This window comes from Mobula birostris, chromosome 2 (genome assembly GCF_030028105.1).
Source record: "Mobula birostris isolate sMobBir1 chromosome 2, sMobBir1.hap1, whole genome shotgun sequence".
In the NCBI taxonomy this organism is placed as follows: domain Eukaryota; kingdom Metazoa; phylum Chordata; class Chondrichthyes; order Myliobatiformes; family Myliobatidae; genus Mobula; species Mobula birostris.
The window spans coordinates 212,732,284-212,756,731 of record NC_092371.1 but is presented as its reverse complement, the minus strand read 5'-3'; the positions used below and the strand labels follow the sequence as shown (position 1 = coordinate 212,756,731).

General features: G+C 38.4%; 1 protein-coding gene across 2 annotated transcripts in view; it reads left to right on the top strand.

Moving 5' to 3' along the window:
- cad (carbamoyl-phosphate synthetase 2, aspartate transcarbamylase, and dihydroorotase) overlaps positions 1-24,448 on the top strand; it is a 93,936-nt gene extending 69,488 nt beyond the window's left edge. Inside the window, exons 34-44 of one of the 2 annotated variants that reach the window (XM_072251417.1) lie at positions 397-489; positions 2,511-2,664; positions 3,312-3,359; positions 4,074-4,234; positions 6,085-6,159; positions 6,976-7,188; positions 10,315-10,440; positions 12,937-13,092; positions 13,291-13,392; positions 20,385-20,479; positions 22,900-24,448. In XM_072251417.1, coding sequence (XP_072107518.1) covers positions 397-489; positions 2,511-2,664; positions 3,312-3,359; positions 4,074-4,234; positions 6,085-6,159; positions 6,976-7,188; positions 10,315-10,440; positions 12,937-13,092; positions 13,291-13,392; positions 20,385-20,479; positions 22,900-23,002 — 1,326 coding nt within the window. In that variant the 3' untranslated portion in view covers positions 23,003-24,448. The remainder of the gene's footprint in view (positions 1-396; positions 490-2,510; positions 2,665-3,311; positions 3,360-4,073; positions 4,235-6,084; positions 6,160-6,975; positions 7,189-10,314; positions 10,441-12,936; positions 13,093-13,290; positions 13,393-20,384; positions 20,480-22,899) is intronic. The other variant, XM_072251418.1, reaches the window with a different exon arrangement.

Below are 24,448 nucleotides of genomic sequence, written 5' to 3'. Positions count from 1 at the left end.
AACAGCATTAAAATTAAATGAAGTCTTCCTGATTGCTGTAATGTTTCATAAACACAAAATATTCTGCAGATGCTGGGGTCAAAGCAACACTCACAACACGCTGGAGGAACTCAGCAGGTCGGGCAGCGTCCGTGGAAACGATCAGTCAACATTTTGGGCCAAAGGGTTCCAGCCCAAAATGTTGACTGATCATTTCCACGGATGCTGCCCGACCTCCTGAGTTCCTCCAGCGTGTTGTGAGTGTTGCTGTAATGTTTCTATGGCTTCCTTTCAAATAACAGTTTTGAGATGGTATTGATCATTGCTTTGTCGTCATTTTTGTGCTTGGCAGTGCTTAGCTATGAAACAATTGATCCACTATATGGAAATGTACTGGACTGTAACCTGTGATTACAGGTGCTGGTTCCCCCAGGCTATGGACAAGATGTGAGGGCCTGGCCTATGGGCGTCTCGTTGCCGCCACCACCACCACCACCTAGTGCAGTAAAGGTAAGGTTTCAGTTCCACCACAGGCTATTCTGATTCAAAAAGAAATGATGTTTTAAATTGAACAATGCAGCAGCTTCTGATCTCATGTTTTAGACCATTTCAAGCTGACAGGTATCGGTTAACACAGTTAATGGCCAGAATTTAAATGAGATGGAAGTGTTAAGTTGCCCTAAATAGCTTGATTTCATGTCTCAGTGTTATTTCAGCAGATTAGTCATAAGAACACATTGAGGAAAAACAAGTTGTTTTCTTGGGTCAGTCAATGCTGGTGAACATTTTGCCTCCCAATTTGCCTCTGACTTAATGTTCTGAGCCTATCCAGAAATAAAAATAGTGTGTGTTCGTGCTTGTTCCATAACGATCTAGAAAATAACTTTCCAATAAATGGGAAGTCAAGCTTACTCTTGGGTAATTGTGAAGGTTAGTGAGACAATGATTTGCCACTTCAACAGTTGCAATAACTCTGTACTCATGACATAGACCAGTAAAGGAAATTTGGTGACAGTGAACCTTGCACAGTTCGTGTTCATGTTATGTTAGTTTTTTTCTCACTTCATCATTTTAAGCATAGATATGTCTACTAGGGTTAGAAATTTCTGGAACTAACCTACCTAGTTTACTCAAGCATTTATGATGAAAGACTTTTACCCTCGAGGAAACTGAAGTGATGTTCCTTTCAATCTTTTCTGAAGCTTCGTTCAATTGAATTGTGATATGTTCACAAGTAAACAGAATGTCTGGGTGTTGTATGAGGGATATTTTACATTGATTTATTTCTTGTCACTCAAGTACTCTAATTTCCTTTGCAATAGTTTTGGGGCACTGTTTCTGTGCAGTATTAATTGGATTCTCTGTAATTTAGAGCATTTAAATTCTGTCCTTCAGAAAAACAGTGTATTCAAATTGCCATTTGACAACTGATGAGTAGATTTCTTCCAGAGGCAACAGAGAAATTGGCAATGGGTTGTATTAGGGGTGTAGGAACTTGTTAAAGATGGCTTCGATGTTGTCAAAACTTTTACTTTTATCATCGTAGAGGCACCACTTGAGGTAACACAGTCAGATGAATGGCTGTGAACTCGGTAAATTGTGACTGTCATCACCTGAGGCCAAAGAGTTATTCTGTGCTGGAGAAGGAAAAGAGGCAGTCTCCTGATTTGAAAGTTGGAACAACTTTTGGGTGTGATGATTATAATGAGGATTGGGTTTTTAAAAAAAAAAAGCAGCCAAGATTGGGAGAAAATGAAGTGCTCATGGGTTTCCATTGAAGGAAGCCAGGAGAATTACCAGAATACCGGAAACTCAGGAGATTTTTCAAATGCTGGAAATCTTGGCCAACACACACAAAATGCTAGGGGAACTCAGCAAGTCAAGCAGCATCTATGGAGGGGAGTAAGCAGTTGATGTTTTAGACCAGGGTGTTGACTGTTTATTCCCGTCTATAGATGTTGCCTGACGTGCTGAATTCCTCCAGCATTTTGTATGTGCTGCTAGAATGCCAGAGCTTCCTTGTGTTAAAGATGCTGCCAAGCACAAGCATCCATGGAGTTTGCATGTTGTCACTATTTCAGATAGTGCACCAGTTTCCTTCAATATCCCAGAGGTGTACTTGTGGGCAAATTAGTTACTGTTAATTACTCCTTGTGTAGGTGGATAAGATATGATGGGGAGTTGATGGGTATGGAAGAAGGAATAAGTTAAATGACTTCAGAGCAAATTGGGGCTAATGGAATTATTCTGCTGTGAATAGGCACAATCTAATGGAATGAACTATCTCTTGTTCCATAATATGATAGCTTTTTTTGAGTATCTCCTTTGGAAGTCAGTCTGTCAAAGCAGCACCCCCTCAATTCTGCATTGAAGTCTTCAACATGACACTTATTACTTTTTTAAAAATATACAGCAGGCATGCAAATAGTTTTCCAAAGGTTTTCATAAGAGGTTTTGCATTTTCCTTGTCATACAAATCTGGGTAATTACTTGTAATATGTCTGTTCAAAGTAAATTAACTTTTCTCTAAGACTCCAGAGCATTCAAAACATTCTGCTGCGACTGAAACAATCCGAGCCAGGCCAGCAAGCCCGCGCAGATTGGCAAGTAGTGGTGCTGCTGTGGATGCTAGATTCCATCTGCCTCCAAGAATCCATCGCTCCTCTGATCCTGGACTGCTAAATGGTAGTGTCCTTTGTATTTCTTCCTTCGTTTATGATTTAATATGGTCTTGTGTAACATAATTTGTATATGGATTGGCCTTTGGCATTGTTAGATGGCCTGAGTTTTAGAGTGATCGAGTGACACAGTATGGATACAGCTCCTAAGTAAGTAAGTAAGTAAGTAGTGCAAAAAAATAGTAAGGTAGAATTCAGTTAATCCATGCGAACCACAGTGCCTGCCCAACTAGTCCCAGTTTCCCTCATTTTAGCCAAATCTCTCCAAGTCCCACCTCTCCATGCACCTATCCAAGTATATTGTTGTACCCCCTCTGTTACTTCCTTCAAGCTTGATTGCAACGTGCACATTAACCGCATTTAACACCCTTGTTTTTGATATAATCATCTCGGCTAAGAGTCTCTCTGAAAACATTTCATCATCTTAATAATCTCATTATTGAATGCCTTTTATAAAGGAGGTTTTAACTATTTTTAAAAAAAAATCTGATGTTAATCGTGGATCACGTAGACGCTTGCAGAGATCTGCCCATTCCACTGATCATCAAATGAAGAAATGTTTTATAAATTGCAGAGCATGCTTATCTTTTTAATCAGGATTGCTTGATTCAATTAATGACTTCTTGCTGATTCTGCTTGCTCTGATCTGAACAGCTGAAGGAGAATTCAAGGAAAAATCTGTCAAGAAATTCATCGAACAAGGTGTGAATTGCAGTTTCAGGTGTAAAATTACAATAATCTGCAGTGTTTGCAGTTGTTTAAAGATGATTATTCTGGCTACAGATAATCCCATCTTTTTCCCTCTGAAAGGAATGTTTTGTTGCTTTGCAGATATTGTAGATTTGCAAGCATTTTGTGGAATTGTATTGAATGTGCTGCTTGTGTACCTATTTTGGTATTCAGATGTTTGCATGTCACTCACTGTACTGCATAGCATTGAAGCCTTACAGAAATGTGCCTACTGAGATGTGTATAGTTCATTTAATAATACTGTATTTGGGTCATTTTGTTAATACTGATTAAAGATTTGGGCTGCTTAGTGTGCAAATTGAGATTTGATGTTGAGGCTTATAATTACTGTGCAAGTACAAGTGGTGGATTGTACAGTGACATTCGTAATAGCATAGGCTTTGATTGTATAGTTGAAGATTGCTAAAGCACTTGATTATGAACCCCACTGAACAAATTTGCTGGTTGATTTGAACGTGTCATTTTTCAATTAAAGTTTAGGCGTTTCATTGTTTAGTGAACCGTTTGCTTTTTAAACTGGAGAAGCTTAATCAGTTTTCTAAGGATGTTTAAAATTTCATGAAACTATAAAAAATTTTGTGTGATATGCTGCATATTTGCATAACAGCAAAAAGTCTGTCATTTCAAATAATTCTGAACATCTATTTTTTTTTCTTTTGTTGAAAGATACCATGAGCCAGGATGGTTATGTTTATCCTCCTCCAGTGTCAAGGCTTCTGTCACCACAGAATCTTGCAGCACAAGCTGTCCCTCATCCATATTCTCCTCTTTTACATTCTTTTGTTGGACAGCATGTTCTGTCAGTTAGACAGTTTACGAAAGACCAGGTGATAATTTTCTTTCATTAATGTACTTTAATTTGTAGTTTTGAAGATGTGTAGTTTCTGCCCTGGTGCGAATCTCAGGTGTATCATGAAGTGGATGCTGATGTGCTCCAGTTTAAAATGAGATGAAAGGCTTGATAGTTGGCTGATAATGGTTGTCCAGTGTTATGGCATAGTGCCTGAAAAGATTTTGGTTTGCGTCTGTGTTTCTTAGAACTGGGACTTTGATCTCTCCCACGAGTTGGAAAATTCTAGACATTGTCAATTTGTGGATAATTTGGAATACTTGACAAATTAAATATTTGCTTAAATATTTGCCAAAGAAACAAATCACAGTAAATATTCCAAGGGTAAATTTAAAGAATTTACAGGCTAAAAATTGTTTAATACAAACTCTGTTTTCAAAGACCAAGCACCAGAATATCGACAGAATATCATGACATTGAATTAACTAAGTGAGCTGGAAATATCCAAAAGAGGCTAGCCCTGAGGCCAGTAAGAACATATTGATCTCTTTGTATAGACATGTGAAGGTTGCTGTAATGTTGCAACTGTATGGAAACTGTCACTAATAAAAGTGCCACTGCTAATTTTTGTGTACAAACCCCATTTCCAGAAAAGTTGGGATATTTTTCAAGATGCAATAAAAACAAAAATCTGTGATCTGTTAATTCACGTGAACCTTTATTTAACTGACAAAAGTACAAAGAAAAGATTTTCAATAGTTTTACTGACCAACTTAATTGTATCTTGTAAACATACGCAAATTTAGAATTTGATGGCTACAACACACTCAACAAAAGTTGGGACAGAGGCGGGATGTTTACCATCGTGTTACATCGCCTTTCCTTTTAATAACACTTTTTAATCATTTTGGAACTGAGGATACTAATTGTAGTAGATCTGCAATTGGAAATTTTGTCCACTCTTGCTTGATATAAGTCTTCAGCTGCTCAACAGTCCGTGGTCTCCATTGTCTGATTCTTCTCTTCAAGATGCACCATACATTTTCAATAGGAGATAGATCGGGACTGGCAGCAGGCCAGTCAAACACATGCACTCTGTGTCTACAAAGCCATGCTGTTGTAGCCCGTGCAGAATGTGGTCTGGCATTGTCCTGCTGAAATAAGCATGGACGTCCTGGGAAGAGACGTTGCCTTGATGGCAACATATGTCTCTCTAAAATCCTAATATACACCTCAGCATCAATGGTACCTTCACAAACATGCAACTCACCCATGCCATGGGCACTGATGCACCCCCATACCATCACAGATACTGACTTTTGCACCTTTCGCTGATAACAATCTGGATGGTCGTTTTCATCTTTGGCACGGAAAACTCGACACCTGTTTTTTCGGAAAACTAGCTGAAATGTGGACTCATCTGACCACAGCACACGGTTCCACAGTCTTCTGGTCCATCTGAGATGAGCTCGGGCCCAGAGAACTCGCCAGCGTTTCTGCATAGAGTTGATGTATGACTTCCTCCTTGCGTAATACAGTTTCAAGTTGTATTTCTGGATGCAGCGACGGACTGTGTTGAATGTGAATGGTTTTCTGAAGTACTCCCGAGCCCAGGTGGCTATAATTGTCACAGTAGCATGACGGTTTCTTAGGCAGTGCCGCCTGAGAGCTCGAAGATCACGTGCATTGAACAGTGGTTTCCAACCTTGCCCTTTACGCACTGAAATGTCGCTGAATTCTCTGAATCTTTTCACAATATTACGTACTGTAGATGTTGAAAGACCTAATATGCAAATTTGGAAAATATCCCAACTTTTCTGGAAATGGGGTTTGTATGTAGAAGTCTGAGTTAACTTGTAGATAGTGATTTTCTGTTCTTTTTTGCAGTTGTCACATTTATTCAATGTTGCTCATAACCTGCGTTTAACAGTGCAGAAAGATCGTAGCCTGGATATTCTAAAGGTTTGTCTAATAATGATATTTAATTTATAATTATCCTAGAAACTTAACTCATCCAACTTCAATACTTGTGATATTGCTCAGATAAAGTATTGATAAATCTCCAGTGTCTTGAAAATAAATAAAGATACATTTCTTGTTTAAATCCTACCCAAAAATATGATGTTTGCATTGGATAACTTGTAATTTAACATTGGTTAATTTATTAAACAATTCAGTATATATCTTTATTTTTGGTCTATGCAGAATTGCAGTGCAAACAAGCATTCTGAATAGCCTAACTTCGAGGCTCCTGAGTTCGAATCCAGCCCTTGCTCGCTTTCCATCCGTGCTGGGTTGAGCGTTGAGCTAGCAACACGGCCTCGTAAAAATAAGGCCTGCTAAAAAAAACCGCCGGTAAATAATGTACACCATAAAAATGCCAAGTGAAGGCCATCAAATACCACCTTAAGGAAAATTAGAAACAGGCAGTGAATGCTTGCCAGGTTTCCTGATCTCACAATAAATAATGAAGCTGGAGTTAATGTTGAAAAATGTAGACGGGGTGTCTCAAATTAAGAAATTTGCGAGAAGGGGATATTTAATTGTGTCTTGGTTCTGTTTACACATTTCACCAAGACTTTAGTGTGACAGCAATACTGCGGGCAACTGGTACGTCTTCCAGAGGTGGTTGTAAAATGAAAATAATGAAAAACTGCACTACTCATGCTCACATCAACTATGTAAATTACAATGGTCATAGTTCAGCATGAAGTAAAGCCTCAAGGTGTAAAAATGTCAAAAACAGGCATTCTTAATCTGTCCTTTTACTCCCAACAGGGTAAGGTTATGGCTTCCATGTTTTATGAGGTCAGCACAAGAACCAGTAGCTCATTTGCAGCTGCTATGCAACGGCTTGGTGGTTCTGTAGTTCATTTTTCTGAGGCAACTTCATCTGTGCAGAAAGGGGAGTCGCTCTTAGACACTGTACAGACTATGAGTTGCTATGTGGATGTGGTTGTTCTTCGCCATCCTGAACCGGGTGCAGTTGAGGTATGAGTCATTTAGGTACAGAATATTACTGCATTGTTTAACTTTGAGTTTCACTGTCAGAGAATTTATGGTGTTGCAATATACCCCTTAAGTTGTCCATTTGTCAACAATTCATACATTTGAACAGATGTATAGAAACAAGCATTGCTTTGTTTTTTAACAAAAATGATGCAATTTTATTGCTTTTCATACTTACAGTACTTCTAATATATACAAAATACAGACTTGTTTTGGAAATGTATGCTTATTACATTTAGCAGCAATAATTTATGTAACAAAGGTAAGTTTGTCCATTGTAGCCATTTTTAAACAATTCATTAAGACCATCAAAATTAGAGTTGTGTCATTAGGAAAAAATCCATTTTAAATATCATATTTGAACAATGGGCTGCATTATGTAGTGGATTGTTGAGTAGCAAGAGCACTCTGGACAGCATAATCCTGACCTCTGGTATTGCAAAACAGAAAGGCACTAAAGATCAAATGCCGGTTAACAAGTCCAGGCCGAGCTGTGTTGAGCTGAGAGGCTGGATAAACTTTGTACTTGGCTTAATAGCGTTATGCTTGATGGCTGATGCATGTTATTGCGATCCCTTTCACTTGAATGGATTTACCATTCTTGACTGAAAGACTATTACTTTTTTGAAATTTTACTGCCTTAATGCTTTCAATTATTTTATAAATTAAATGCTTAAATCAGTGTATTGTTCACATGTTGCCGTTTTCAAATGATTTAAATCTTTCAATTGTTTTAAAATGTCGGTGACATTTCAAAACGGTTCAAAAGTCCTTTTTTGAACATCTTGAGGTTCAAAAAATCACATCTTGAGGTTCACAGGCTGCTGCACTTGGATGCCTGTGGCAATGAGACCAAGACATCTCACCAGAGAGTATGACAAAAGGTTAGATCAGTCACGGGGTAGGCTGGAAGTGGGGGAGGAGGGAGCTGCTGGTAGCATAAAGAGAAGCACATTGAACAAACTTTGGCCCAATGGCTACACTTTTTACTTTTATGGATACTGCAGAGGTTAACCATGAGCATTCAAACAAGCTGCTAATTATGTTCTATTAAGTTCCAATTTTTTTTTTACAAGTCAGTATCTTCAAACTGTACTGCCAATGTTCAACACTAGCGTGAGGTTTTATTAGCTAGTCTAGAGTAGATAAGGCATTTACTGTAATAGTAGTCTAAGTTGGTTTCCCCTCCACTATACACCAACCATTGTCTCCGCTGTTAAGTCTTCACTTTGTCTGACAAGGTTGGTGGACTTTCCCCTGCCAAGGGGGTGTGTTTTTTGATCTGAGTTCATGTAGGTTGGTCAGTTATGTGTCAAATGCAAACCTCATTGGGTGTTGAAATTCATAAGGAGCCAACCCATCAGGTGATGAGTTTCTGTGTACACACGGTGGCACCAACAGAAATGTCTCCAGTGTCCTGAGGAATTTCAAGGAAAAAAAATACTACCTTGCAGCAATTCAGCAAGGATCTTTCAGAACTATGAATGTGTTACATTAACTGTTGCTTGAATAACATCATTAAGTGAATTTGGCAATAATAAAGTTGAGGCAGGATGATTCAGTAGAGAAGGAAATGGTTTTGTGCCTGAAATGTTAAGTCAGATTGGGTTCTTTGAATGCACTCAGTTTATATTAAGCTATCACACTACTTGTTTGTGTGCAGTAAGCTGTTGCAGAACAATGCCTTAATCTGGAAATGCTATTTTCCATGTTTGAGAAAGCATTTCTAACCCTAATGTTTGCAGATTGTTCTATACTTATAATTTTTTAAGATAAATATCAGGCATTCAGCATAAGAAAATGTTCTTTTCTCAGCTGTTTGTTTAACTTAAGAGATGAATGAAACTGGTGTTGTTGTACCCCAGGTTAAGTTACTTCAGCCCCCTACTTTGCTGCACAGAGACTCGTGACTGTGTGGTCACATTCTCCTCTGGCTTCATTACAGGTTTGCAGATGACACCACCCTAGTGAGCTGAATTTCAGGTAGTGAGTGAGTACAGGAAGAACTAGTGATGTGCTGTCATGAGAACAACCTTTCCCTCTCACTGTCAGGAAACCAAAAAAAAAGTCAATGTCTTTAGGGAAAGGGGGACAGTGCACGTGCTCCTGGTGTCATCAATGGTGTTGAGGTAGAGAGATATATTTGCATCAAGTTCCTATCCTGGTCCAACTTTGTACACAGGAAGTATTCTGTCTGGGTGCGTCATGGCCCGGTATGGTAACTGCTCTGCCAAGAATGCAAGAGACCACAGAGCTATGGGCACAGCTCAGCACATCATTGAAACCAGCTTCCCTCCATGGATGTGACCTACATTTCCTACTGCCTTGATTAAAGCAGCCAAAGACCTGTCCCACCCTAAATATTCTCTCTCATTGGGCAAAAGATACAAAAGCCTGAAGCCACATACCATGCTCAAGGTCAGCTTTTATCCTGCTGTTATAAGACTAATAAACAAACCTCTTGTACAATGAATGGACTCTGAACCTCATGGCCGTGCACCTTACACTTTCCCCTGTATTAGTACTACATTCTGCATTTTGATATTGCTTTTCCCTTGTTCCACTTTGAAGCACTGATGCAATGAAATGGATGACATGCAAGTCAAAGTTGTTTTTTTTAACTGTACCTCAGTGCATGTGGCATAATAAACCAATTTACCATTTTATATGGCATCACTTGCAGTATCACAGAAAACTTGTGTTCAGTTTTGTTGAACTGCTACATCTGTGTTACCCTAGTTATACAGTGGAATCTGCACTATTGAAAAGCTGATGTTAATAGCTAGTTGCCAGTAGTTTAAGTGAAAACTTACACTCACAATTGTTAAGTGGGAACTGAAGGGGCTGCTTAAGATTTTAATTTCTATGTTGCAAAATTAAAATTGTTTTGAGCTTTGCTACCAATTAAGAAATTTTCTAATAAAAAGTTTTGAAGCAGATTCCTTTAACTTTCATTTGAAGAAACTTTAAACAATAATTTTGGTTATAGTAGGCTGGCCTGTTAATTCATATTACATTAGTTTTATGTTATTATGATTATACATGCATTTAGCTTCAAGTTGGAAGTCCAATACTGAAAAACTTGAATCCAGTCACTTTATTTTTCAGCTTGCTGCTAAAAATTGCCGAAAGCCTATTATTAATGCTGGAGATGGTGTGGGTGAGCATCCAACTCAAGCTCTGCTTGATATTTTCACTATTCGTGAGGAGCTGGGGACAGTCAACGGAATGACGGTGAGATAGATATTCTTTTAGTTGGTTTCTGTAATAACTTTTCAGCATGGTTTGCTGCACTGCTCTGAGCAAACTATCCCTTTTAATCTAATACATTGGCAGTGCTTCAGTTTGTACCATTTCCACCCTAATCTTCAAAAATACTAAATCCTACATTAAGAATTAACAAGATTTATAGGTGAGAACTCGATGGAAATATTCAGCAGGTAAGGCAATAACCATGTGGAGAGAGAAAGTTAATTTTTCAAGTCATTCTTGCTGCATTTTTGTAACAAAAATATTCTTTTTATTGATTTGATACGAATCTAAGATGTCACCCTGCCATTTGTGCTCATCATGGACCTTACTGAAAATTGTCTTCAAAGCAGTTTTTTTTTGTGGCACAGCAGTCTTTTCCGATGGTAACTGCAGTAGTGTACATTAGTGGAAATTGGATCCCTGTTACTCAGCTATTATTATCTGAGCAGCCAGTCTCATTAAGGAATGCTCAACTTTGTAACATAATACAGACATTCTGAAATTCATTTTATTTTACAATATTTATCTGTACCTAAAAAGCATAATTCTAGAAATTATCTTCATAAAGCAGAATTACTGAGCAGATTTGGTGTCAAAACTGCCTAGTCCCATCGACCTGCCCTTCATACTCCTGCACAGGAATCCTTCAGTTTTATAGTAAATAATGCTACAGTACAATAACCAGTGGATTTCACTAAATTTACTAACTTAAACCACCTTAAATCCAGCGAGTCCTGAATGCCAGTATTTGATTCATAATTGCATACTATTTATGATGGCTTAAGTAGAGGTTTGAATGTCGTGTCTTACTATTACTATTGCAAATTTGAACATAAGTAGAAGGAGGACTCTTAATCAGATCAAGTCTGCAAAGATTGTGGCTGATCTGTTAGTTCAGTGTGATTTTCCCTGCCTAGTATGGGAACTGTACTTCCCTCAATCTGCAGAGAGTGGTGTGGACAGCCCAGCGTATCTGTAGATGTGAACTTCCCACTACTCAGGACATTTACAGAGACGGGTATGTAAAAAGGGCCCGAAGGATCATTGGGGACCCAGGTCACCCCAACCACAAACTGTTCCAGCTGCTACCATCCAGGAAACAGTACCGCAGCGTAAAAGCCAGGACCAACAGGCTCCGGGACAGCTTCTTCCACCAGGCCATCAGACTGATTAATTTACGCTGATACAATTGTATTTCTATGCTATACTGACTGTCTTGTTGTACATACTATTTATTACAAATGACTATAAATTGCACATTGCACTCTTAGACAGACGTAACGTAAAGATTTCTACTCCATTTATGTGAAGGATGTAAGTAAGGAAGTCAATTCAATTCAATTTACAATCTCTAAGGCCTTGCACAAAAAGGGTAAAGGGTATTTATGGAAGTGTGGCTTAACTAAAAGCATATCTTTGCCCATAAAGACTTTGCAAAGACTAACTTGGAAGATACTGTAAAGATGTGGTAGAAAGTCTTGTGGTCAGATGAGACTAAAATGGAATGTTTTGGCCTTGACACGTACGTGTGGCGTAAATCTGCTCATCAGGCAGGTAACACGATCCCTACTGGAGGATGGAGAAGGTAGCTATGGGGATGCTTTTCAGCACCAGGGACAGGAAATCTGGTCAGGATTGATGGGAAGATGAATGGTCTCACAGAGATCCTGGATAAAAACTTGCTAGCCTCAGTCAGAAAGCCTAAACTGGAGGAGACTCGCCTTTCAGCAGGACAGCAATCCAAAGCACACTGCCAGAGCAACCGTGGACTGGCTTCTAATGAAGAAAATTGATGTCCTTGAGTGGCCCAGTCAAAGTCTTGATCTTAACCTAATCGAACATCTCTGGCAAGACGTCAGGATTGCTGTCCACAGTCACTCCCCAACTAACCTGTTGCAGCTTGAGCAATTTTGCAAGGAGGAATAGGCAAATCTTGCTCCATCACACTGTGCAAAACTAATAGAGACTTAGTCAAAAAGACCACTGGCCGTAATAGCTGTGAGAAGTCGTTCAACTAACTACTGAGAAAATGGGGGTGAATACTTTTGAACTGCTGACATTTCAGGTTTTGAATTTTCAGCTTTTCATGCTTTACAATTCTCCATGTGTTTTGGGCTCTATTGTGAAAAAAGAAACGTGATTCACAAAAATTCTCAGTTAAATAGATCAAAATCCCCAGTTGTAATATAGTAATTGTCTAGCCTATCTCTTTAACTTCAAAGCAGCTCTGGCTCTTCACAACCAGATTTCTGATAATTATTGGAATTGAGTTATTTTCAATGTATAATATAACACAGTGCCGGTCATCGTTACATACCAAATCTTGTAAAATTGTTGTATAATTCTGCACTGAAAGGCAATTTCTATTTTCTCATTGCATCATAATACATCACAGATTGATGAGCTTTGTGCTTTTGAACTTGTGCCAAGTATGATTAAACTAAGTTTTCACCAATTGTCATTGTAATATATCTGTAGATTACAATGGTTGGAGACCTGAAGCATGGACGAACCGTACATTCTCTTGCCTATCTTCTCACATTATATCGAGTGAATCTCCGATATGTTACTCCCAAAAATCTTCGGATGCCCCAGAATATCGTTCATTTTCTTGAATCCAGAGGAATTAAGCAGGTGAGCACAAGTAATCTGCACTTGAAGATGAAACGTTACAAAACCTGCAAATTCATAATATAAGCATGTTTGAGGAAATGGGAGTTATGCTGTTTGCTTACAGATGTAGAATACTGTGGTACTCTTATATTCTTGAACAGATCAGCAGTTTTTGTTTTCTAATGTCTTTTTGTATATAACACCTGTTTGTATTTACAGGAGGAATTTGACAGTTTGGAAGAGGCCCTACTAGACACTGATGTATTGTACATGACTAGGATTCAGAAAGAAAGATTTGCCTCCGAAGAAGAATATGAAGCGGTAATGAAAAATGTATACTAAATGAAATCAGGAATCTTTCCAGCAATGCACCTTTGTTTAAAGTTCTAAAAATTAAGTTAATTACATTTCAGCTTATTTGAATCAATTTAAGTATTTTGGAATTAAGATATATGTCTCAATTAACTTTTGTAGAAATATAGTAACTTTCCCATTGCAGTATTCCTTGATATGTTTTGACTTTATTTTGATTTGTTCACTGTTTCTATGTAATTCTATTGATTTTTTTTTTTTGCTGTGTATTTTTTTTTGTTTTTAGTTGCAAGGTGCAGTGCCTTATTACTGAGGAACTAATTTCAGTAATCACAGCTGAATGAGTACACATTAGAACCTGAAGTCATTTTGTGATTGTCCCAAAAAACCTGTAGAACATTTCTGGCTAGGGATGAAAAACTAGGCAGTAAGCCATTTACCTTCCAGGCCTGAAAACAATTTTCAATAATGATTTCAAAAATGCTTTCCCCAGAGGTGGGCAAAGGGCCCCAGTGAGATTAAGAGGTCACAAGAAAGAGGCCCCAAGGAGTTTTAAAGAAGCATGGAAAACAGAACCTGATGAGCCAGGTGCACAATTCTGCACAGTAGGAGAGCAGAAATTGGTTGAAAAAACAGTTTCCTGCACTGTTAGTTAAAACATTGTCTCTTTGTAAGATTTGATTAATTGTCCACAGAAATCAGTGATCCTTAAATAACAGATTACTTGCCAATTTTTCTTATACCCTTAAGGATATTGTATCGTTACTTTACCTAAATGCATGGATTCATTTTGTGAGTATCAAAATTCTGTTGGCAACCTTCTGATTTAAAGAAGGTGCTTCAGCCAAACCTGAGCCTAAACTCACCCAGGGACCTCATTTGCTGCATTTAAGCAAAGACACTTAAATTGGTTAAGCATTGTGTTTTTTTTTCATCCATATCAACTAGCACCCCAAGCTAAAGAGTCAATGCTATCGTTCCTTGTATCACCTGGTGAGGGTATTAAAGTAACACGGTAATTATTTAAATGCTTGATATTCTGCAATTTAGAATCTTACTTCTAATACTTCAAACATGAGGAATTCTGCAGATGCTGGAAATTCAAGCAACACACATCAAAGTTGCTGGTGAATGCAGCAGGCCAGGCAACATCTCTAGGAAGAGGTACAGTCGACGTTTCAGGCGGAGACCCTTCGTCAGGACTAACTGAAGGAAGAACTAGTAAGAGATTTAAGATAAGAGAAACTATACCCCTTGCCCATCCTCTGGGTTCTCCTCCCCCTCCCCTTCCCTTCTCCCTGGACCTCCTGTCCCATGATCCTCTCATATCCCTTTTGCCAATCACCTGTCCAGCTCTTGGCTCCATCCCTCCCCCTCCTGTCTTCTCCTATCATTTTGGATCTCCCCCTCCCCCTTTCAAATCTCTTACTAGCTCTTCCTTCAGTTAGTCCTGACGAAGGGTCTCGGCCCGAAACGTCGACTGTACCTCTTCCTAGAGATGCTGCCTGGTCTGCTGCGTTCACCAGCAACTTTGATGTGTGTTGTTTTAATACTTCATAAGGGTTATTTTTTATATTATACAGAATCAGATTTCTTTTTTCTCTAATGATTTAAATTTTATTGAATTCTTTTACAAACTTTTCCCCGAACCCTTGAGTCAGTGTTGAAATTATGTAGCATAGCTTATGAAACATAAAATTATCCATTCAATGAAAAACAAACATGGCAGGAATAAATATCAGTATAATAACCATGTGTGTCTATTTAGATCTCTAATAACGTAAAAAACTGCCATTCAGCAATATGTTTCACCACACATTCACCACTACTTCCCCCCAGGAAACCTAAATATTTGCCCCCATTTTTGTGTATAGATGTCCAGTCTATCAAACTGTTTGTAAGACATGCGTTCAAAAGCTGCCACTTTGGCTATTTCTGTGGCCCACTCCTGAAATGATGGTCCCCCCAAGTTCTGCCAGCCTCTAAGTATAATTTGTCTTCCTACCATTATACTTGTCTGGATCCAATTTTGAGAGTGTTTATCCCCAAGTAACCCAAGTGTGTCTCCCAAGACAAAAAGTCTGGGGCAGAAAGGGAGTTGAATACCCGAAACTTCACCAATATACTTATGTATCACAATCCAAAATTCTTGAATTCTGGAACAGGACCAGAGAGCATGTACTGAGTCCCCTTTATCTGCCTCACAGCACCAGCATTCAGGGGTATTTTTCAACCCTAATCTATGTAACCTTGCTGGAGTCCAATGGAAACGGTGTAGGATCTTAAACTGAATAAGGCACACTCTCAGGTCTCTTGACATTGTTTTGACATTTTTGCAAATTTTGTCCCACTCCTTTGTCTCAAAAGTCACACTCAGGTCTTTTTCCCATGCTCTTTTAAGACCCAACAGAAATTTGTCCCCAGAGATTTTTGTTAATGCTGAATAATAAGTTGAGGCTTCGTGACCTTTACCATATGCAGCCAGTACAGTAGACAGTATCGTAGCAACTTGTGGGGGTTGCTGTGTAGAACCAAAAGTTGTATGTAGCAAATGACGCAGTTGAAGATATCTCCAAAATTGTGACCTAGAAATATCGTACTGTTGGGTTAATTGATTAAAAGATTTTAAACTGTCATCATTATAAAGGTCTCCCAATTTAATTATACCTTTCCCTTGCCATTCCCTCCAGAAGAAAGGGGACTTATCAATACACAACTTTGGATTCATCGAGATACTCGAGGCTTCATTCAAATATGGATTAAATTTAAATAATCTGGCCAGCTAATTCCAAAACAAATGCATATGTGATATAATTGGGTGAGACCTCGCCTCGGGAGGTAACTTGATAGACAAACACTGTAATGGAGATTTGGGAGGAAGAGCAGAGCACTCAATACGATGCCAAGGAGGCGCTCTCTCTGGAGGGAGAGGCCAATGTGCTAAATGCTTAAGGGTAAAGGCATAGTAATATTATATTAACTTTGGCAAACCTAAGCTCCCCCTTTCAACTGGCAATTGTAATTTGTTAAAGTTTAAGCGTGGGCATTTCCCATTCCAAATAAAAGCCTTAATTATTTTCTCAAATTGCTTAAAATATGTTAATGGGATTTGAACTGGTAACGATTGGAACAGATAATTAACCTTTGGAATGCTATTCATCTTCAAGGCACTTACTTTTCCCGACATTGACAAATACAATGATGACCATCTGTCTACATCACATGAAATTCTCTGCAATAATGGATCAACATTTACCTTTACTAAATCCTTCATCTGAGGGGGAAGATTAATACCTAAATATCGTATACCCTTCTTTGGCCTGTGAAATTGGCCTGGGTAAAAAGCAGATGCAGGGCAATATGCAGTCAACGGTAGTGCTTCTGATTTTGTCCCAATTAACCTTATAACCTGATAATCTAGAGTAAGACTTTATAATGTTAAAAAGAAATGGCGCCGATCGACTAGGGTCCGACACAAATAAAAATATATCATCCACATAACGCATCAGTTTATGAGCCTGTCCTCCCACAGATATCCCTATAAAGTTCTCATTCTCTCTGACAGCTGCTGCCAGGGGCTCCAGAGCTAGAAAGAACAACATTGGAGAAAGTGGGGAACCCTGGTGGGTACCAGAGAGAAGTAGGGTGAAATGTAACCACTAGTTTGAACTGCTGCTTTAGGGTTATTATATAACAGTCTAATCCATTTTAAAAAGATGGGTCCAAATCCAAAAAATTGAAGAATCTTAAACCGATAGCCCCATTCCACTCGATCAAATGCTTTTTCAGCATCAAGTGAGATAGCTGCTATAGCTATCGGCCACCGACCACATAATATTCACCAGACACCTGATGTTATCAGATGAGCTGCGGCTCCTGATAAATCCCACCTGATCACTATGTATCAACCATGTCATTACTGTGTCTATAAACGGTTTGCAAGGATCTTTGATAAAATTTTCACATCTGTTGGGATTAGGGAAATTGGTCTATGATTCTTACATTCACACGGGTCTTTACCCTCTTTCAGAATCAATGTAATTAGCGCTTGTGATAAAGTAGGGGGTAAATTAGACTCATTGTACATATTCAGCAGTAGAGGAGCTAGCTCCTCCGCATAGCATTTAAAAAATTCCACTGTAAATCCATCTGGGCCAGGAGCTTTTCCAGTAGGTAAGGTCTTACTCACTGATATAATTTCTTCCAATGTTATAGCGAAATCAAGGTATTGTTGTTCTTTCATCAACTTAGGTAACCTTAATGGCCTTAGAAAGCTATCAATTTCTTCCTCACTAGAGTTGGGGGTTGATGTATTTAGGTCCTTATAAAACTCTTGGAATGCATCATTAATATCTTTAGGTGTCATCAGACTATCACCTGTTGCTGATCTGATAGCTGGGATGATAGCTATTGATTCTCTCTGTTTTATACACCTTGCCAGCTTTCTCCTCTGATTCAAATTGCCTTTGTCTTGCCCTGAAAAGCCAAAATTCTACTTTCTGGGATAATATTGGATTGTATTGATGTTTCAGCCGTGTTAGTTCTCTCAAATCTTTGGATGACATCCGCTGCTTCACTTCTGTCTCAATCTCTTTGATTTTATTTTCTAGGTTTGTAATTTTCTAATTCTGTTTTTTTATATAAGAAGTATGTTGAATAGTATATCCCCTCAAAACTGCCTTCAGGGCTTCCCAGTTAGTCCCTGCCGAGGAGACCGGAGGTGTATTTATCTCTAAATACTGCTTGATTTGTTGTTTCATAGCTTGCCTAAGTATTGAATCTTGTAACAAGGATGAATTAAATCTCCATCTTTGTGACTGCGTTCTTCTGTACTGAGGTATTGTCTCTAGACAAACCCAAGCATGATCTGATATTATAATCTTACCACTTGCACATTGAGACGCAGACTGAATAAGGAAGAGATCAATCCTTGTGTATATTTTATGAACTGCAGAAAAAAATGTGTAATCCCTCCTATTGGAATACATAAGGCGCCAAACATCCACAAGCCCGAGGGCTTTACACATTTTTTGCACCGTCACAGTGAGTTTTGAGGTTCTATATGATAACATCTTGCTATGGTCAATGATTGGATCCATTACCAAATTAAAATCTCCCCCAAGTATGATATCATAAGCTCCAATAAAATGTAACTTTCTTTCAAGATCAACAAAAAATCCTGCATCTTCTATATTAGGTGCATATATGTTTGGTAAAATAATATGTTGCTTCTGTACTTCTGCCAAGATAATAAGAATTCTCCCTGCTTCATCTTTGATCTGTTTCTCACATCTAAACTGCAGCCGCCTATTGATAAGTATTATAACGCCCCGCTCTTAGTTGACCCTGCACTGTAAAAAACATGATCTGTAAAACCCCCCAGTAGCTTTACTGATTCCTCTGCTGATAAATGTTTCCTGTAGAAATACCACATCCCATTTTTGTCTCTTATTCATTACTTTTCTCCTTTTTATAGGATTCCCCAGACCGTTAACATTCCATGTGGTGAAACATATGTGAATTAGGAGAAGTCATTATTCGGACAAACAAACAAATACACTACAATATCTTGACACTCATAAACCCCCGTTTAAACTGAAAAGTAACAAAATGGCGCGTAAAACTCTCCGGCACACAGCAGTGGCCACAGAACACAGCCAAACGTCCCTTCCACAAAGGATTATGGTCCATGAAACGCCCAGACCAGTTTTATCTGCTCAGAAACAACGCCGGTGCAATTTCACAGTCAACACAGCACACTAACAGTATGCCAGCCCTAATGAGATTAAGGTAGCTTCAGTACAATACAATCCGGCAAGATTTTAAAAAATAACAAACACAACCCGACTCACATCTTGCTCAATTTAATTAGCATAGTTAAACTCCCCCATCTCCTCAATAAATTTTCTTGGTTTACGTGGGCACACAAAAAACTTGAAACTGCCCTTAGTCTCTATTCTTAGCTTGGCTGGTTAAAGCAGCGCAAAGCTCACATTCCGCCGCTGAAGCGTCTTTACATTCTTCAGACTTTCCTTGTTTTACTTGCGTGGGTCTGGAGAAGTCCAGGAAGATCATAACATGATTGTTGTCCCAGGAAAACTTGCCCTTGACCCTCACGGCTCGCAGCACAAAATCTCGATCCTTTGACCTGAGGAACCTTGCGAGGATAGGCCGAGGCCTATCTCCGGTATTGGGTCTAGGGCCCAGCGCTCTGTGTGCATGTTCTATTTCAACCTTTTCCTCTCAACCGCCGACAGGCTCCGAGACTAGTTTATCCATGAACGCGGTGATATCCTGCCTCTCTTTTCCCTCTGGAATGCCGATGAATCGAAGATTGTTATGCCGATTACGGTTCTCTATGTCCTCCAGTTTATCTGTTAGCTGGTCAATATCCGCTTTGGTAGCCAATGGGTTGACTTCTTGTTCCCTATCTGCCACTTCTGGGTAGTCAACCCGCTTCTCAACACCTGTAAACCTGGTTATCAGCGATGACAGCTTTGATTCCACTAACGCTATAGATCGGCATATAACCTCAAGGCCTACCAGGTCGTCTGAGATTTCTTTGCAAAGCCGCATATATGTCAGCCAAGCCATGACTCACCTCATGTTCGCCTCCCTCCGGCGATGGTCCTCCATCATTCTGATCAGAGGCCGTCTGCCCGGAGCACTGTGACCTCAAATGCCTCTTAATATCTCCAGAAACCTTCGTTTTAAGTTGTTTTGGCAACTGACACGGACGCGAATTTTTAAAGAATAATTATATACCACCGGCGCGGAGTACTGTTCTAAGCAGCCATTTCTGTCACTGCATCACGTGACCCATCCAGAATCAGATTTCTTGAGCACTTATTTTAAAAATCACTTTCAGTTGAAGTGTTTTTCTCTAGTATTAAATTGCTATCACTATCTACAGCAATCTTAAGACTTCGTAAGATTAAATATACTCAGATTCTTTTACCTCTAAATGATTATAGTTATTTGTAATTTAACTTCTTTTCTAGTGCTTTGGACAATTTATTCTCACTCCTCACATTATGACCAGAGCCAAGAAAAAGATGGTAGTTATGCATCCTCTACCGCGAGTGAATGAAATTAGGTAAGAACTTGCAATCATTTGTTTATTTGTGTGTTTATGTGTGGTTATATTGACTTATTTTGGCCATCTGCTCTCAAATCAAAATTATAATGTAATTTTTGGTAACATTGAGTCACATTGGAATTTGTCAGTATTTACATGGTAAAATAATTGCATAATCTATTGTATGTTCTTATTTAACTGATGCATGTTATCATAGCGTAGGGTACCCTGCAGAGCCACTCAGGAGCTATCCTTTCTAACTTCTCCCCCGCACTACTTTTCTACCTGCATCTTCTGATATAGAGTCAGAAGCCGAAGATATGCTTAAAACATCCATCTGAACATACTTCATTATTTGGAAATTTGATTGGTTGCCGAGCTTGGTAAAAATTTTGCAAATGCTCAGGCTCCGATTGAGAAGCCATCAGTGTGCAGTTGAGGGTGTTGTCTCCTCAGAATGCTGACTTGTGGTCTCCTCCGGGGTCCAAATGGATATCAACACCCTCAATTGCGCACTGATGATGGCTTCTGGATTGGAGCTGAAATATCTGCAGACGTTTTGCCAAGCTCGGCAACCAACCAAACTTCCAATAGCCAACCCAAGCTACCAATATTCCGCAATATTTCAAATATTTCATTGTTTCTCTCCACTCATTACATTTATTATCGAGCATCTTAAACAAGAACAGGATTGGATGGCGGAAATATTGGGCTATTAAAAAGGCAAGGCTCTGCTACATATGTGGAAGCTGATATCACATTAGATATTGTGTTGAGACTCTACATTCAGTGAAGGAATGATGCATTTTGAGGAGAAGAATCTCTCCTTTGCCGCCCCCCCAATAAAATTGGACCAAATTTAATTTAATAGAAGAACGTGTATATTTGTCATAAAACAAAAGTAAAATAGATTACTGTGTCAAAGTAGTGAATATCGTACTACTTGCACTGCTGAAGCAAAGCACAGTATGTGAAAGAACAGTCTAAGGTGAACTTAGTCCCTGAATGACATGCCTTAATCTCCTGCCCCATGATACTTTTTAGTTACCTTGAGACAGACAATTTATTCCATTTGTCCATAATTTTACCACAGGTGGGATTTATTCTGTCCATGTTGGGGCATGAATGAAAAAGGCATTTGAGGAAGATGATGTGGTGGGCCAGTTGGTACAGGAAATGAGTGTAGTCTGCTATCATCAGATTTGTTTGTTTTTGTCCTGTACAAAGCCAAAAACCTGATTGGGATGTACCCATTGAGTATGGACATGGATTTGAAAAATGCATTTTGAGTCATTTGGAGAGAAAGGTTGTGACAGGGCATGAAAAATGAGACAATGAGGTCAAACATGAGTTTTATGAAGGACTGGGGGAACAGAGGGGCACAGCTATTATGGAAATTAGATCAAGGAAACCGGAGGTTGGAAATAAACTAGAGAAAATCATAGGTTCCTGATTAAGTGTGGATGTAGAGACTAAGCACACTGGGTAAGTGGAACAGAGAAATAACAGAAAATTGAAGGACTGACTGAAGCAGAGGGAGAAGTGTGTGCTCTGGGAACTAATTGAATGTGAAGACAAAAGTAGCAAAGGAAATGTGTTTCAGAAGCCCCAGGGTAGTTGGAACAAAGATGAACTTGTTCCTGGGACTATACCTGGAACTAAACCAGTTTTGTGATGGGACGAGTGGTTAGACAAACTGAACACCCTGCTGGTAATTTAAATTCGTAAGCTTTCTAGCTCAAGAGATGCAAGAGGTTTTGTACCTAATAATTACTGAGAATAGCTAACAAATTGCTTAGTATTTATTGTCTTGAAGAAGCAAAAATAAAACTTGGCTCGGTAGCTCAATCTTTCTCAGATTTACTCTGTCCTATCAATCCCTCTTTACACTTTCCTGATCACTTTTCATTTATTTTCTTGTTTCCAGTTCTAAAGTACCTTTGACCTGAAACATTGAATTTGCTTTTCTTTCTAAACTTTGTCTGATTTGCTGGGTATTTTCAGCATTTTGTTTTTTTGTTTCAAATTTCCATGATCTGTAGTTTTTAACTTCATTTAGTATATTAACATATACAAATGCTCTTTAGTTTTGCATCCAAATTTCAGTGTAGTTTTTTTTTCTTTCTAGACCATTTCTGTTAGAAAAACAATTGCATTTGATAAGGGTAGATATTGGAGTACGGTATTGTATATTGCAAATACCAGCTACCTAAGTTTAATCCACTTAATTGTTTCCATTTCTTTTTTTTTAAAATATTAAAAGATAGCACTAGTTGATATTGTTAGGAATTTCTCCTCTGCCCTTTGTTGCTCCCTCTTGATCAGATTGACTCAGACATGAGAAGAGTTGGATTTATACTTGTTCTTTCCCTTTAAAACACAATAAATAAATGTGCATATATTCATAATTTTTGTTAATGTCGCTGTGTTTCTTTCAGTGTGGAAGTTGATTCTGATCCACGGGCAGCTTACTTCCGCCAGGCTGAAAATGGCATGTATGTAAGGATGGCTCTACTTGCAACAGTTCTTGGCAAATTTTGAAACCATAGACCAACTGAGATAGCAAGAAAAAGGTTGTATATAAGAGAAAATCCAAAAGCGTATTGATTATAAGATGTGATGTTTCCTGGGTGACCATAGGTCAATTTTGAGCTCTGGGCTATCGACTTGAAATGTCCAAATGTACAAGATGAATTTCAAACCATGGATTTGCTGCCTTAAATTATCTCAGCATTTTTACCTATGTTCCTGAAGGAAAAACAGTCCAATTATTTCTTCACCAAGACAATTTTGTACGGTTTCAGATTTTCTGTTTTACTGCTGCTATCGTTTAGTGGGCTAGGGTAATTTTCACTTCTCCAAAAATATAAAGTTTTGTTACTTGCAGAGGCACAAGTGCTATAGTCCCTAAAGTAGTGGATACTTTGGATCTTTGTTTTGTTTTGTTTTGTTGTGTGTGTTTTTTATAGAGCATTCTCCATATATCAAAGCAACTTGCTTTTAACATTACTCATGTCCTTGAAATTGCAGCTGTTTAAAATTAAAACAAAACTGTTTGACAGTAAAGCTAATATAGTGAACTTGCTATTTATGACTGTAAATATTCAAGACTGTAAACTTGTATGGTTTTTCTGTTACTTTATTGGAGTAATGTACCTGGTTGTACTTGGTGAAAGATAAAACAAATTGGAATATGGTATATACACCAAGTGTTGCACTGTACTTTTAAGGTTGCTGAGTTTAAAGCTGTCAAACCAAGAAAAGTATCCTTTATGAAGATCTCCCTTTTTATTCAAAATGAGACCACTTCTGGAGATTACTTAATTGTCAACCTGTAAAAATGCCTATACTCACAATATGGTTACAAAGCACAATTATTTTACCTTGTGAAGCTTGAAACTTCAGATTTGCTTTTGAGTTTTAATGTACTGCAAGGTGACCCTTATTACTATTATATAACTACATAACTATTTCTCAATCTATTAATAAGCTGGGAATGTGTAAATCCATTTACTGCTCCCTTGTATTAACTGGAAAGGGGATGGTTTGGCAGCTGACTGCATCTTCTGATAAACTTTTAAGTGTAGCATCTTACTGTAATAATGTGGCTGCCAGACCAATAACAAGATTTTAGTTTCAGGTAAATCAGTCAATTACAAACCTACAGATTCATGGCTTTTAAAAAAAAAAAACATGAATCTTCTAGCAGTAGATTTACAACTGACTGATTTACCGGAGACAAATTCATGGTTTTATTGACACATTATCTGAAAAGATCATCTGGACGTACAAAATACGAACCTGCTGAAACATTATGTAGCAAATTGTTATTGATTGCAGGACTTGCTTTTAAAAGAAAACATTTTCTGTAGGGTTAACTTTTTTTTTTGCTATCTGTTATGAATGTTTTATTTGCAGAAAACATTCTGATAATTATTAACAGCTTATTTTTTTAACTGAATCTCCAGTAAAGTTTATTGTACTAAA